Source organism: Salminus brasiliensis, chromosome 15 (assembly GCF_030463535.1).
Source record: "Salminus brasiliensis chromosome 15, fSalBra1.hap2, whole genome shotgun sequence".
NCBI classification, from domain to species: domain Eukaryota; kingdom Metazoa; phylum Chordata; class Actinopteri; order Characiformes; family Bryconidae; genus Salminus; species Salminus brasiliensis.
In genome coordinates, this window is record NC_132892.1 from 25,241,466 (window position 1) to 25,257,154 (window position 15,689).

Here is a 15,689-nt window from a genome sequence, read left to right on the forward strand (position 1 = left end):
AGGAGAATTTCTTTCTCACTCTAGTTCTGAGGGACCCAAACAGGCCGACACACTGTTCCTCAGCTTTAAGAATAGGACTTACGATTAACGTGGTGTCCTGCCATTATCACTGAGTGATAATAGTGTTCTATACCACTGAGTTTTCTTTAGCACCAAAGACATTACACATTCAGTCCCACACACACACACACACACACACACACTCACACACACGTTTTCCCATTCTACATTGGTCCCTCTACTCCTCCTCTTCATCACTCCATGTGTATTTCTCTTCGAGGATCTCCTTATGCCCTATCTTTGCTTCCACTGTTCCATAACCGTTCATTTTCTTGAGGCTCAGTTGGTCAGCGATGGTCAGCGGTTCAGTCTCGAGCTCGCAGTTGTTTCTGGAAGCGAACATTTGGCTGATCTCCACAAACGTTTTGTTCTTCGTCTCTGGAACAATGAAGTAGACGTATGCTGCCACGCCCACACAGACGCCGAAGAAGATCAGGTAACAGAACGCGCCTGCAGACATCTGGAAAAGTGATGGAAGATATGACATATTATTACATTCTTTTGAGGAGTAATGAACTGTAAAGGAACCGCTACAGTTCGCATTTACAGAACCATCCACTGAAAGATTATTGAGGGAATTAAATGTGGCTCATCTAAGGTATCTTGTGAATCTCATTTACAAAATGGTTCTTTCAAGAACCATCCACTGAAAGGTTCTTGAGGGAACCAAATGTGGTTCTTCAATGCTATTTTGTGAATTTCAGGTATCAAATTTATTCTTTTGGGAATCCAGTGTGGTTCAACTGTGGTATTTTGTGAATCTCATTGACAAAAATGGTCATTTTAGGAACCATCCATTCAAAGGTTCTTGAATGAATCAAATGTGGTTCTTCTATGGCATTTTGTATGGCATCAGTTCCCCTTATTGATCTTTTAAAAATAATCCATTGACAGATTCTTGAGGGAATCCAATATGGTTCTTCTATGACATTTTGTGAATCTCATTTACAAAAATGGTTCTTTAAAGAACTATCCACTAAAATATTCTTGAGGGAACCAAATGTGGTTCTTCGATGCTATTTTATGAATTTTAAGGTACTAAATTTGCTCTTTTGGGAATCGTATGTGGTTCTGCTATGGCATTTTGTGAATCTCATTTGCAAAAATGGTTCTTTTAGGAACCTTTGAAAGGTTCATGAATGAATCAATTGTTGTTCTATGGTATGTTGTGAATCTCATATATATAACAAGTAATACAGCATTTAGCTCACCTGTAAGAACGGGAAGACAAAGCCCACAGTGAAGTTGGATAACCAGTTGAGAGATCCCCCCACCGTAAAGGCTGCAGGGCGGTAAGACTGCTTAAACAGCTCGCCTGTCATGAGGAAGGGCACTCCAGCTGTGCAGAGACCACACACAAGGCAGAGGGGTTACTAAAATCATCATATGGCAGCTACTGAACGACCTCCTTCTTTCAACAGCAGAGGGCGACTTCTGCTAAACTGGGCTGTGGAATGTTCAGAACATAGCTTTGGGAAAATATGCCCCGATTGTTTACAAACAGTGGATTTATGTTAACAAGACAGGTTTCTATAATATTATTTAATTAACAGTAAAAAGTAACAGTAATAATCCATTATAGCTGCACTGCTGTCACTTAAAAGCCTTCGCTGTAATATTGGTGACAAAAATCAAGAGCCAACTGTATGATGGTGCAAAACACAAGATGATATAAAAGTAAAGAACGGGAAGACGGAGGAGGGGGAGGGTAGTAGGAACAGTTAGACAGCAGAATAATGCATCTTGCAAATGTCTCACCAGGCCCGATGCAGAATCCTGCTATAATGCCGACCACACAGGCCACACTGACGTAGTGCATGAAGGGCACGTGAGCCTGCCGTTGGAAAAAAGCATGACCTTAATGAATGACCAGCAGCCTGCTATCATTCCCATTCAATCTTTATTAAGCATATGAGCCTGCAATCACTGAAGGCACTAAGATCCTATTTGAGAATACAAATATCAAGAAGTGGGGAATGCACAAAAGATCTTTGTCATGAGTCACAACAGCTGTTCTGTCTAAAGCTGAAATTGCTGAAGATATTTAATAACCTTAAGGATGATTTTTCTGTCTTAATATCTTTTAAGACTTTAGAATAACTAAATACAAAACTGCATACAAAGGTTGTGAACAAAATGGATCCTCACTCCCTTATTAGTGTTGCGCTAAGTAGTGGTAGAAATTGGACACTTCCTCATTGTCTGTCATTATCATTATAACTTGACTCACATGTCTTTTTAATCTTTATTTGCCTGATTTACCAGGCAATTATCTCCAATAGTTTTTTTTTTGGACTTCCAGATCTCATCAATGTACACAGTTCTGCTGCTAACTGCCGGAACTGTAAAAACCACAAGCTGGAAACGATTGCCTGTCTTTATATAGCCTCTATTTCCCTGCCTTATAAGCATCAAATAGTTTAATCTTCCGATCTTAAACAGTTGCTTGAAGAAGCCCATGCTTTCTAAGCATTAGCACTCAGTCAGAGGATGGAGGCTTGGAAATTTGATTCATGTGACAGTTCCTAATTACAGCTGGTGACATGCCTTTGGCCTGATTTGCTAAATCTGAGCCATTTGCAAGTTTAGGGTGCCTAAACTTGTGCTTTTGCACAAATCTTTGTATGCTATGAAAGACAAATTAACTGTGCATTAGAATCTGCTTGCCTACAGAGGCTGGTTCTACTTCTCAAATAAGAAATGACAAAATTTGACATTAGGCCAAGGGTGCCCAGACATTTGCATAAGACATTTGCATTCAACACCAATGAGGAACGACATAGGTGGTGTTGCTACCTGCAATATGAGGGAGAGTGTGATGCCTGCACAGCACACGCCCATAAAGCTGAATCCACCAATCATCAGAGGCCTCCTACCCACTCGCTCAATGGTGAAACACTGTCAACAGAGGCAGAGGAGAGGATAAGAGAAACATAAAAGGATAAAGAGGAAAAACACTTAATGATATCCATTCTGTGCACTGTTTATAACAGTCTGTGAAACCTTGCCAGCCGACTGCAAATATCCCACACTTTAAATACTGTATTAAGATCGTCTGTGTAACAGAAGAATCCAGACACACATCCGCCTTGACAGTGTACAAAGAGGACATTCCACGCATAAAAACTACAACGTAGTATGGTGAGGGTCAGTGAATGAAGGTTGCGTTTTCTTACCCCAATGAGTCCAGCAATGACCTCGATTGCGCCAGTGCCCACTGTTGTGTACTGAACTTGAGAGACGGATATTCCAGCATTCTCGAAGATGGAATTTGTGTAGAACCAGATCTGGTAAAAGATACCCAGACCATTTATCACACTTTGTTTGATAAGCCACATTAAGCCCTAAATGTTTTTTTTTTTATCCAATTAAATAATGGATACACATTCGCACGCACTACACGTCCAAATGTTTGTGGACACCCCTATTACGGAATGCATTCGGCTATTTTAATTGTTGTAGCCATTGCTGACACAGATCTGCAAATACGCACCTCACACACAGCTTGTGTATTCTGTGTAGTGAAGTGCTGCCAATAGAATAGAACTGTGGAACTGTGTCCTCTAGAATGATGGATGATGCTCTATATAATCTTTTTGGGATTGGGGAGTTAGGGAGTTGGAGATGAGCTGGGGTGATCATCTAACATCCTGACCTCACTAACACTTGTTGCTGAATACAAACAAATCCTTACAGCAATGCTCCAAAATCTAGTAGAAAGCCTTCTTCCCTGGACAGTAGAGACAGCTACTCCAATAAAAACAAGATAAACTATTTTAATAACCCTGATTTTAAAAGAAACAGTGAATGAGCAGGTGTGCTAATACTTTTGTCCATACTGTGTAGATTATCATTACCTCTAATGCTAAATATCAATTCATGAAAATCATCACATCACACGTAAATCACCATCACACGTAAAAAGACACTACTGCACTAACTCACCGCATCAATTCCGGACAGCTGCATGCCCGCATTGACCACTAGGACGGTGATGATCTGCCAGCGGACGGATCTGTCTCTGAGCAGCTCGCAGACTGAGACGGTCTCCACTGAAGAGAGGGAGCGCTGCTCCTCCTGCATCTCTTCTATCTCCGCCTGGATATTTGCCCTGGTCCGGTACCACTTCAGAGCTACCAATAACACCAGCAGACAAGATATGAGTGACTGACCGTCAATGCAAACGACTCATCATGAATCTAGCACTGGCATGACAGTGTCATGGCACTGATCCCACAGACATATTGACAGTCTTAAGAACCACACTGTGAACCATTATTTTAAAGGATCGTCCATTGAACGTTTCTTCAGGGTAAAGGGTTCTAATTAACTTCACCAGATCATAGGTGAACTACATGTCCAAATGTTTGTGGACACCCCTTCTAATGACTGCATTCAACTTTAATTTGCACCTGTTGCTAATACAGATGCACAAATACACACACACAGTTTGTGTAGTCCCTGTAGAGAAATACTGCCAATAGAATGGGACTCTCTGAAGTAGATTAGCATGAACCTATTCCCTAATGCCAGATGTGGTCTAGTGGGGTAAACAGCCCCACCAGCATTGAGCTGTGGAACAGTGGAACCGTGTTCTCCGGAATTATGGATGGTGCTCCATGCAATATCTTTGGGATGAGCTGGGGAGTTGGGGATGAGGTAGGGGGGGGGATCATCCAAGATCCTGACCTCATTAACTAACGCTCTTGTTACTGAATGCCATCAAATAATCAGAGCAATGCTGTAAAATCTAGAAAGAAGCAGTCCCTGGCCAGTAGAGACAGTTATTCCAACAAACGCAGGATAAGCTCTTTTTAACTCATTACATTTTTGGAAGAAACAATGAAGGAGCAGGTGCCCCAGTCCTTTGTTCCATACAGTGAATTTCTGTAAAAGCATGATCGGTTCCATGGAAGACTGCAGGCTTAGAATCAAAATCCGTATAATTACCATCATCTTCAGCATTATATAACATAATACAAAGAAAGCTTTGAAATTGCTACTTAACTGCTACCTGACCCCCCCATTCATTCAGACGCATTCTTTGACTAGCTTATTCTCCCAAAGTGCACTGTGCTAGCATGACGGACAGGCCTTTGAAGAAGCAGGCCGAAGGTCTTTAGTGCTCCGAAATGACACAGAGGAAGCTGTATTAGCCACTGAAAGACTGACCAGCATTCTGCCCTGTCCAGCACAATTCAGTCGGATTTAATGCAATGAAGTGAGCAGTGGTCCTAACTAAGCTTTCAGAGGAGCTCTCTGCATAGCAGCGTGGGAATACTTTGACAGAGGGGACGTTTCTAAAGTTAAATGGGGTGTTGGAAAACCACCCAAACAGATGAAACTGTATCTTCCCCATATACCAATCCAGAATGAATGAATATGGAAACTGTTACCTGTGATAGTGGCATGAATATTATGTCTCTCGATCAACAAGTACCGAGGGCTCTCTGGGAACCAAGGTAGGAGCATTAGTTGAATGAAGGTTGGACCCACAACAAGGGAAAGGAATACCGGCCAGTGTTCTTCCTGTGAAGACAGGACATCAGCACTTCTTCAGCACATTTCAGAATTGTTGGTAGATGTTTTTTTTATACTTAAGTGTTTATTTATGTGTATAAATACAGAGAGAAAGAAAAGAACACAATTATGGCAGCTTTATGGGAGAGAAAAGGGAAAATACTACTACTACTACTACAGTAACACTTTACTTGGATGGTCCATTGTAGATGAGTTGTAGATCCTCACCTGACATTCAACTAACATTCAACTGAATGCCCATTAAATACAACTGAACTCTATGTTAAATGTAAATGACGGTCTACTGAATTTAACCCTGCACCTAACCCTGACCTTAACCTTACCCCTTTAGGGTTACAGTTTTAGGGTTAAGGTTGAGGCAAGGGGTTAATTGGAAGTACCAAAGTGAAAGAAAAAATGTAATAAACTAATTTTAACTAAGAAATCTATATTATAAATCATTATTTCTCAATTTGCAAATCAAATGTTTCCCTTTTTCTCACGATTTCGTACTTGCAGTTAGCTCCCCCTAGAACTAGCAATGCTCCCAACACTAGGACACGTGTGATATATGCAAAGCCAGCCACCAACTCTTTTCGAACTGCTGTCGATGCGACATCGCCACGCAGCCAACATGCTCCGAGGAAAGCTCTGGGTCCCCAGCTCTGCCACAATAGCTTGAGCCATAGTGGTAGCGTATTAGACTACTGAGCCACTCAGAGGCCTGTGGTGCCATATATTGTCAATGTTTTCTAATAATTATCAAACACTTCCCCTCAGTCTTGGTAAGTTCTTTTTTCTAGTATATAGATTTTTCTTGCAGTTGCTGCCCAGTGTTTGTCAGTAGATGTTTCTCGAGGTCGCACTGATCTGCTTGTTTGTACTGCAGATAAACAAATATGGAAATAGTAAAATCCCTGAAAATTGTAAATTAAATATGTCTCTCTAAAAATACCTTTCCTGCAGCAACTGAATTACGTAAATTCAGACTTTGGTCAAAAGGAATATTCTCCAGTATTGATTTGTTACCTTGCCCAGTATCTCATGTAGTCCCAATATTTGAGCGAAGAAAACTCCAATACAGATAAAGATACTGGGCATCAGGCCCAGGAAACCACGGAGGTTCTTGGGAGCGATCTCCCCTAGGTACATAGGCACCACGCTCAGAGAGATTCCTACACAGGCAGAAGAGAAGATGAGAGGATATCAGACCTAATCAGGGGAAAAACATTTAACCTCAAAAAAATCTTAACGGCAAGAGAAACAGCACCTGAGTGTACCCCTGTGATGAAGCGGCCTATGATGACCATCTCTGGAGAGCCACATGTCCGGCTGAAACCCATCAGAGCTCCAGCTACAAACACCAAGACTGTGCTCTTCACCAGTGTCCCTTTCCTGCACAGGAACACGGGGAGACATAAGAATTCTTATATAGTTATAATTAAACCTTCTATCTTTAAAATACAAGAAGGAAATGACATTTTTAGCTCATTTTGGATCATGTCTATGGGTCCTAGATGAGCATTCATATAACTTAAAAAGTTACGTTACTTTGTTTGCATGCAAACTGCGTGGTTAATCAACAGCCATGTTTGATGTAGTACCTCCCAAATTTGGAGACCAGCACTCCGACCGTCAAGGAGCCCATCAGCCCTCCAATGGCAAAGATGGACACAGTAATGGAGTAGAGCACTGTGATGCTCTCCTGACTGAGGCCAGTCCCATTGCGCCTCACTGCTGTACGGTTAAAAAATTCCTTTATGTACTGGAAAGGACAAAGGAGAAAAAGAGCATCTGTAAATACTGTACATGCTGTCTGTTATTCATTAAAATAGTATTCTGTACTTAATTTTGTCTGACTAACAAGCTGGCTTTGTAAGCAGGACATGACTATTATTATTATTATTATTATTATTATTTTCTCTATATATATATTTTTGTAGCAGTCAGCCAAATATTATGGCATTAGTGATCTAAGAAAGCCAAATATCCACAGATTTACAGAAATATTATATAATAAAAAAAAGTTATATAGTAGTAAGCAATAGTAAGCTATTACTTGGACATGGTAAAAGCATTTAACTAAAAATGCAACAGTTTAAATAGATTTTTATTATTAATCTACCTATTTTAAACACACCAATAAGACTTTAGGTCATACATTGGTTGTATGATGAAGCAAACATCATCACCACCACCACCACCACCACCACCAACAACAACAACAACAACAACAATAACAGGCTTATCCTAAAACTGAGCAAAGAAAAATACAATGCATCCAATAATAAAGGCAGCCTGGTGCTTCTTCTATACAGTATACTTTACTATGCTTTATACTTTACTTTCTTTACTACATATTCTTCAGCCCTAATTCCACATGGTGATCCATTTTACTATGGACATGTTTACTATGTAAGTGGACACTAGTTTCTCAGGACAGGGCTGTTTTACAATTTTATGAGTCAGAAGGTCGAAGTTCCAAGACTAGAAATGCACACTAAATGAAATTATGACTAGTCATCTGATCTAAGCTCATCATGAGGATTAGAAGGTTATTAAGAAGCATCAAGATTCATTAACTGGGAGATGGCAGCAAATTCAATCAGTCAATAAGTCTAAACACTTTGGAGCCAATGCTTGCCAGCAGTCAACAATAACTGCAGATAGTTTAGGGACAATACTGTGGAAACAATTGATAAGGACACTACTTTTTAGCAACCTGACATCCTGGTTTGGTCCGCATTACACTACTGACTTTACACTGATCCACCATATCATTAAAACCACCCACCTAATATTGTGTAGACCCTCTTGTGCAGCCAAAACAGTTCTGCATGGGCCCCACAAAACAAGATAAAGCAGGACGGTCTAGCCTTTGCTCCTCAGGCAAAACAGCAAGTCTTGGGTATCAATGTCTTTATGCTATGTTATGGCTGATCATTGTATACATGCATACAGTAGTTCACAACTTTCATGACTCTTAATTGAGCTGTCATAAAAGAGAAGATTTGAACAAAGACTATTGGTTCAAATATTTGTGGACACCACTTCAAATGAATACATTTAGCTTTACATTGCACCCATTGCTAACACAGATGTGCAAGTGCACACACACAGCTTGTCTAGTCCCTGTAGCAAAGTACTGCCAATAGAAGGTAAACATGAATCTATTGGCACCATGCCTTTTCTGGACGGTAGAGACAGTTACTCCAACAAAAGCGGGATAAACTTGCTGGGTATTTATGTCTGACAATTCTTTAGGTAGAGGTGGAAAATCCAGGCCCAGAAGGTAAAAATTCATCCCAGGACTTTGTTTACAACTACCTAAGCAGCTCTTTCTTTCTCTTTCTTCTTTGAATTTTCAATCCCCATCCAAGAGTTAAATAGACTTATGCACCAGAGATCTTATACAGTTTGTTCAGAGGAGTTATCATTTTCAAAGAACAAAAGTAAACCAGTTTCAAAGAGCATGAGAATTATTTCTCCGCCTCTCCCAACTGCAAAACATTCAGCTATAGCTAAGTCATGGTCTCATGTGATTAGCACACACACTCACTCTTTCTTTCTGTCTCTGTTTCTCCCAATATCTCTCACACATTCAGCTACTCCTTGTCATCTAAAGTTCACAGAAACATGCAAATGGTGTGATGTTTAATCTTTTAGACCACATTGGCAATCATATGGCCTTGTGTTTGGGAAGTTCCGGGTGTGAATTAGCGGTTCAGTCACAAAGCCTTTCAACTGACTAGTCCTTTATACCGAAACATCAACAAAACTAAAGTGATCTATTGTGTTCTAGTTCATCCCCTACAACATGCTACATTACCATCCACATACACTGTATTGACAAATGTATTGGGACACCTGCTCATTCATTGTGTCTTCCGAAATCAAATGTAAGTGAAAAAGAAGTGACCCTGCTGGATGCTGGATGGAGCACCATCATTCCAGAGAACACGGTTCCATCCAATGCTCCACAGCTCAGTGCTGGGGGCTTTATATCCCTCTAGCCCACCCGTGGCATTAGGCATGGTGTCAATAGGTTCATGCTTATCTGCTCCAGAGAGTCATAATCTATTGGCAAGACTTCTCTACAAGGCCTAGACAAGTTGTGTGTGTGCATGTGTGTGCACTTGCACATCTGTGTCAGCAACAGGTGCAACTTAATGCAGCTGAATGCATTAATTACAAAGGGTGTCCACAAACAATTGGACATACTGGCATATAATAGCAAATGCTATCTTTTCGAAAATGTTGAAAATGCTTTGCTGATCATTTGGCTTACGTTAGCTAATGTTAGCTTAACAGTGTTGCTTAGCCACTATGAGGATTAACGAATATTCCTTGTTCAGATACTGAGAACATTAGAGTTCCATGTGTTCACTTACCTGAGCAGGAGAGTTGACTACAGCCAGGTTATAGCCATAGAGCATAGAGCTGCCAAATGAGGAGAGGAAAGCTACTGCTAGCAGGGACACGGTTAAATGCTGTGGAAACAATTGACAGACAGTTAGGACCTCAGGAGGCAAAAGCATACTTATACAGACAATGAAATATGCCCAAATAGCTTAAGCAGCAAATATAAGCAGAGTCAATATGAGCTGAGATTGGTGTGTTCTTTAGAATTCAGAACGCACAACAACAAACATTACATCTATAGGATAAGGTGCTCTTACACCCTGCGCAAGGCCCGTCGTGATGCTCATTGCTATCTTACACCCCGCCAACAGTCTATTTTCACGCCTTCCACCTGTATTGTTTAAATAGCAAAGGTGCTTGTGAATATATCTACCCTGATGGCCGCGATGGTCTCAAAATGAGGTGTGTTCAGGTAGATTTCTGGCGTATTGCTATCTTGGCAACGGAAAACACAGGTTCACCGCTGACTGAAAACTACCTAGGCAGACGTCAACAGTCAGACGTTCATTTCTATCTTGGTAGTGAATTGTCAACACAGGCGGGTGCCCAACACGCGTACACCCCCGCTTTGCTCCATTGAAATAGAAATCCACCAAAGTCAGGCCGCACCTGACTCTTACAATTGCCTTTTGCACATTTCGGGTCACGCAAGGCATCATTACGATAGCAAAGAAACACTGACACACTGAAAACAAAGCTGCACGGTTGATGGCTTGCCAAAAGATCGCCAAAGATAAAATAGGGCCAAAGATGTTGCAATATCCATAAAACCACTTACTTGGTTCAACTGAACCTATACACACACACACACACACACACACACACACACACACACACACACACACATATATATATATATATATATATATATATATATATATATATATATATATATAATGTATATATATAATGTATATAATGCTGATAACTGCAACTACATGATACTGGTACAGAATTATGATGAAGGCATGACTCTACATTTTGCTTAATGAAAGCTTCTATGATTTATCGAAAAAAAGGTATCATATGTTATCTAGCTAGAAACACATTTATAGTGATGTGTTGATAGTCTTCATGATATTTGATCTAATGGCTGGTTAAAGTGCTTCAGTATAGCAAGTTGTTGCTTAACTACTCTTAAATACATCAGTGTTATTAGGTTATTTTGGGTATGCTTTAGTCTCAAGTGGTTTGTGCATGCCAGCTAATTGCAGGCGCAGTCCCCCTTAAGTAACATGGGGGATTAAATGCCGGGCTTATGGACACAATGGTGCTAGTAGTATTCTATCAGCTGAGATCTAACCCATGATCCTCTGGCTCATTACCAAGTCCTCTGACTGCTGGGCAACCACCATAAGTACTGAAGTATTCTCGCCACTCATTTTATAAAGAATGTGTCTAGTGTAGTGGTTCGCAACACGACTCCTTAAACTACACTTTCCCTTTTTTAAACATTTGATATGATGATAGTACCTTTGAATTATATCCAGACAGCTCCTGCCCTGCTGTCAGTACAGGCCTGTACCATACAAGACACGTTACCACCTCAGTCAGCTGACTCATGGTTACCAAAAATGTATCGATGACCCCTTAAATTTGACTGGAAAGGACATTTACCTTTGCACTTTCAGCATATAACTCTTATGCCTATTCATATTTGGGAGATGTATCCTTCAGCTAGTATTCATAGTAGTATGCAAAGTCTCCAAAAACAGCATTGAACTAAGGGTTACAAGGTCTTTTGTCTGCTTTTGAATACAGTAAGGGACTTAGAGGGCCAGGAGGTTCATTCCACCACCTGGGTGTTAAGAAAGAGAATAGAGAAGAGAAGAGTCTTGAGGGACAGTGAGCCATACCTAGTCTGAATTTTGACCATTGCCTTTACCCTGGGATGAGTTGATCCATTTATCCTGATGCAGCCAAAGTGAAAAAGCAGCAGCAGAAGAGGCTAAAGTGTTAAAATCCTAATAGTTAGAAAAGCTGGAGTAGACAGGCTATAGCAGTAGATGGACCTAATAAAGTGGCTGTACAGAGCGTTTAACATGGTTTGCACACTGTAAGCTGAATCTGCTGGCTAAGACTGGCAGTAATCCATCTAGCCACGCACATGACTGTATTAGCAAGAAAGTGGAACGTGGCCCGAGCCTGACGAGAGCTTGTAGTTAGCGCCTTGGAACAAAGTCAACCGTCGTCTTGGTCCAAAATCTCTCTCAAAGTCTGCCAACTTCGGGAGCACTAACTCCCATTTTGGAGCGGAAATCCATGAGATCGTGGAGGATATAAAAATGGAATGTGAGTAGGCTGGTGGCAGGTGTACCACCAGTGCCAAAGGAGATTTTCGCGTGAGAGTGCGCGTGGTTGCAAAGGCAACATGAATAGTTTTATTCAGATCCAAAAAGCATTAAAGGCTAATGCAAAATTAAGTTACCACAATAAGACAAAGACACACAAGGACCAGCGTGCAGTCCACGCTTTCAATCTACTCCAATAAATATACCTGGGGGCCTGCCTCCAATAAGTAGCTGACTCAGATGCATGGGGATGCACTGTAAAAAACAAATGTGCCAAAAAGGATTTTTGGACAAATGTTTGTGGACACCCCTTCTAACGAATACATTCAGCTATTTTAAGTTGCACCCATTGCTGACACAGATGTGCAAATGCACACACACACACAGCTTGTCTAGTCCCTGTAGAGAAGTACTGCCAATAGTGGCCACCTAGCATTGAGCTGTACAGCAGTGGATGGAATTGTGTCACTGGAAAGATGGTGCATCCAATACTTTTGGGATAAGCTAGGGAATTGGGGATGAGGTGGGGTGGTAATCATCCAGCATCCTGACCTCACTAACAGTCTTGTCACTAAATGCAATCAAATCCTCGCAGCAATGTCTCAAAATCTAGCAGCAAGCCTTCTTCCCTGGACAGTAGACACAGTTACTCCAACAAAAACAGGACAATCTCTTTGTTATTATGCTTGATTTTAGAACAAATAATGAATGAGCAGGTGTCCCAACACTTTTGCCCATACAGTGCATATTACCACTATAACTACACTCAAATATTCACACCAGGAATTGGTATAATAATTAATAATAAAGAACTATTTAACCTACATGAAATAAACCATACATATTGCTATGTTAGTGTCTAGTTAGAGACTATCATGTACACTTTTTGTGGGTCTTCTAGGCCTAGCGGTCAGTTCCTTACTGTACATACTTTACACACTGACATAGACTACACTTACAACCATTAGGGACCAACATCCTGTTTAATCCTGTCTATTTAATGAAACTAGGTCAAAATAGTAATGCAACATAAGAACCACATGAAAATTGCGGCTCTAATCATTTAACTGTAACCATGTGTCCTCAGATGATCTCTAGCTGTGGGACAAAGTTAAGTACAGTACATTTTCACTGTCAAGTTAAAACCTTGTATCGGGACGGAAGCAATAGAAATAACTTCATAAGCGGATTTCCATTGAACATTAAGGTTTTTTCCTTCTTCTGTTTTATTAAACCGTTTATTCTTGAGCCATTATATTTAATAGACTTCATACCTTACCATCTATTGTTTTGGCATAGCATCACTGAGCTAAGCACTGAGCACTGAGGTTCTCTGATTTCTCTCACAACTCAAACAACACGTGTTAGCATCTCTAACACTGCCTATGTTGAAACACTGTAGGAAAGGTTCGGGGAGAGGTTCTGAAATCAGCGTGAAATAAACAAACTCTTTCTTGTGTTAACATCATCTTACTAGGAGCAAGAGTGTTCAGTGTGATGCTTGCAGGGTCGCCAGTTGTAACTGTGGGCCCCCTGAAAACATGATGTGACGTGTGAAGACCCTGCTTCAGTTTGCTATACACTCTTAGCAAAAATGCCCCTACAAAGTGCTGCCTGTTTATGTATTTTCAAGTTCATTAGAACAGACACTCGCTCTGTTCCCACTCACTGTTCTCCAGCTAAAGATACAAGCAGAAATAAGAGTGGGGGTGAGGTAACACTACCAATTCACTTCTAACCAGTACTGCTGGGGCCTGGTTTGAGGACAGGACCGAACCATTGCATATACATGGGGGAGGTTGGGTAATACAGAGGCTGAATATTTACATTTGGCCAAAAACAAGAAATCAAAGGAAAGTTTTAGAGATTTACTATAAATAAAACAATCATCATTCATCTTTAGAATATTTTTAGAGAGCATGGTTTCTTAAGTTATATTTACAGGTACACGTATTTGTCCTCTGCATTTAACCCATCTGTGGTAGTGAACACACACACACACACACACACACACACACACACACACACACACACACACAGAGTGGTGGGCAGCCAACTCCAGCGCCCGGGAAGCAGAGAGGGTAAAGGGCCTTGCTCAAGGGCCCAACAGTGGCAGCTTGCCAAGCCTGGGAATCGAACCCACAACCCACTTATCACTATATACATTTATATATATATATATATATATATATATATATATATATATATATATATATATATATATATATATATATAATAAAAGTTCATGGAAAAAATAGGGGCATATATATATATATATATATATATATATATATATTTACCAATGCCTAACAATCATATCAATAAACATTTAATAAATACAAGCAGAAAAATAAATCAGTCAAATGTATATATATATATATATGATTTCTGCTTGTATTTATTAAATGTTTATTGATATGATTGTTAGGCATTGGAACACTGACACTGAAAATAGGGGTCACCCTCAATGTTCTTCCGAGTGAAAATAAAGGTTGATTGATTGATAGATTCACTGAAAATAGTCCTATCTTTTCTTTTCCCTGGATGCTCTCTCCATTCTTCAGGGGTCGTCTTTGTGCTCAGATGCTTTTGGGAAAGCCAGTCCTGTGCAGTTAAATCTATTTAAAGTTTTTTCTTTCCTTGTTAGCAGCAGGAGTCTACAAGAGGTCCTCTTCAAGAACCAGCTGGATTCTACCAAAGACTGAATGTCAGTAAATGGGCAGTATTACTAATATTAATATATCACACCTGAAATACCTACAGTCATAAAAGGTCACTTATTCAAACCCACCTCCCAAACTGACTGTAACTGAATGGTAATGCTGCTGATCTTTCTTCTCTCTAATCTGGTTAAAATTCACAAGCTTTCACACAAACAGCCACAGAAGTTCATCAGATCTAAAGACTCACCCCTCTGATTTTTCCATCAGGCTCTTTTAAAATTTCCTCCGCCATTTAGGAATGCATAAGTAAACGCTCCCCGACTGAGACTGATGAAGAGAGAGGGGGTTATTCTCTGAACGGCTTTATACCGCTGCGTTATTTTGGGAAGGAAGGCGTGGGGATGGCTTTGGCTTGGAGTTGGGTTTTGGGGGGGGCGGGGGGGGGCGTGTGTGTGTGTGTGTGTGTTTAGCCCCTCTACTGGTAGCGATTTGCGCCGCTCCTGTGAAATCCACCGCCATCACATGCTGACCATCCGCGTGATTTTACCAAGACCTTCAAACACACTGCTGAAGACCTACTGAGAGCCTAGAACACTGTGGTGAGTGAACGTGACGTGGGAACCTTGTATCTCCAAAAGTGGCAACTTTGCAGGAGAGGGAGAACATCATGGCTTATTAATGAAAGTCAGTGTAAAATATTCCAGCACTTCTGAGGATTTTGGAGCAAGTCTGA

At 40.6% G+C, this 15,689-nt stretch overlaps 1 protein-coding gene across 1 annotated transcript; it reads right to left on the reverse strand.

Annotated features, from left to right (window-relative positions):
* Positions 1-238: 238 nt before the first annotated feature.
* slc2a15b (solute carrier family 2 member 15b) lies at positions 239-15,248 on the reverse strand. The gene is made up of 12 exons (XM_072657321.1): positions 15,204-15,248; positions 9,972-10,070; positions 7,185-7,345; positions 6,851-6,975; positions 6,610-6,755; positions 5,457-5,589; positions 4,006-4,193; positions 3,237-3,347; positions 2,857-2,958; positions 1,819-1,894; positions 1,272-1,399; positions 239-520 (listed from the first exon to the last, which is right to left on the reverse strand). The coding sequence occupies exons 1-12, from the start codon at positions 15,246-15,248 to the stop codon at positions 239-241; spliced, it is 1,596 nt and encodes a 531-aa protein (XP_072513422.1).
* Between the last annotated feature and the right edge of the window lie 441 nt (positions 15,249-15,689).

What these genes read in the sequence shown, in the direction of transcription:
- slc2a15b (XM_072657321.1), bottom strand. Translation starts at nt 15,248, where the DNA reads ATGGCGGAGGAAATTTTAAAAGAGCCTGATGGAAAAATCAGAGGG. An exon ending in TAGTCAACTCTCCTGCTCAG is followed by an intron (nt 7,346 to 9,971) that starts GTAAGTGAACAC and finishes TGTCCTTTCCAG; the next exon opens with TACATAAAGGAATTTTTTAA. An exon ending in CATCACAGGGGTACACTCAG is followed by an intron (nt 6,756 to 6,850) that starts GTGCTGTTTCTC and finishes CTGCCTGTGTAG; the next exon opens with GAATCTCTCTGAGCGTGGTG.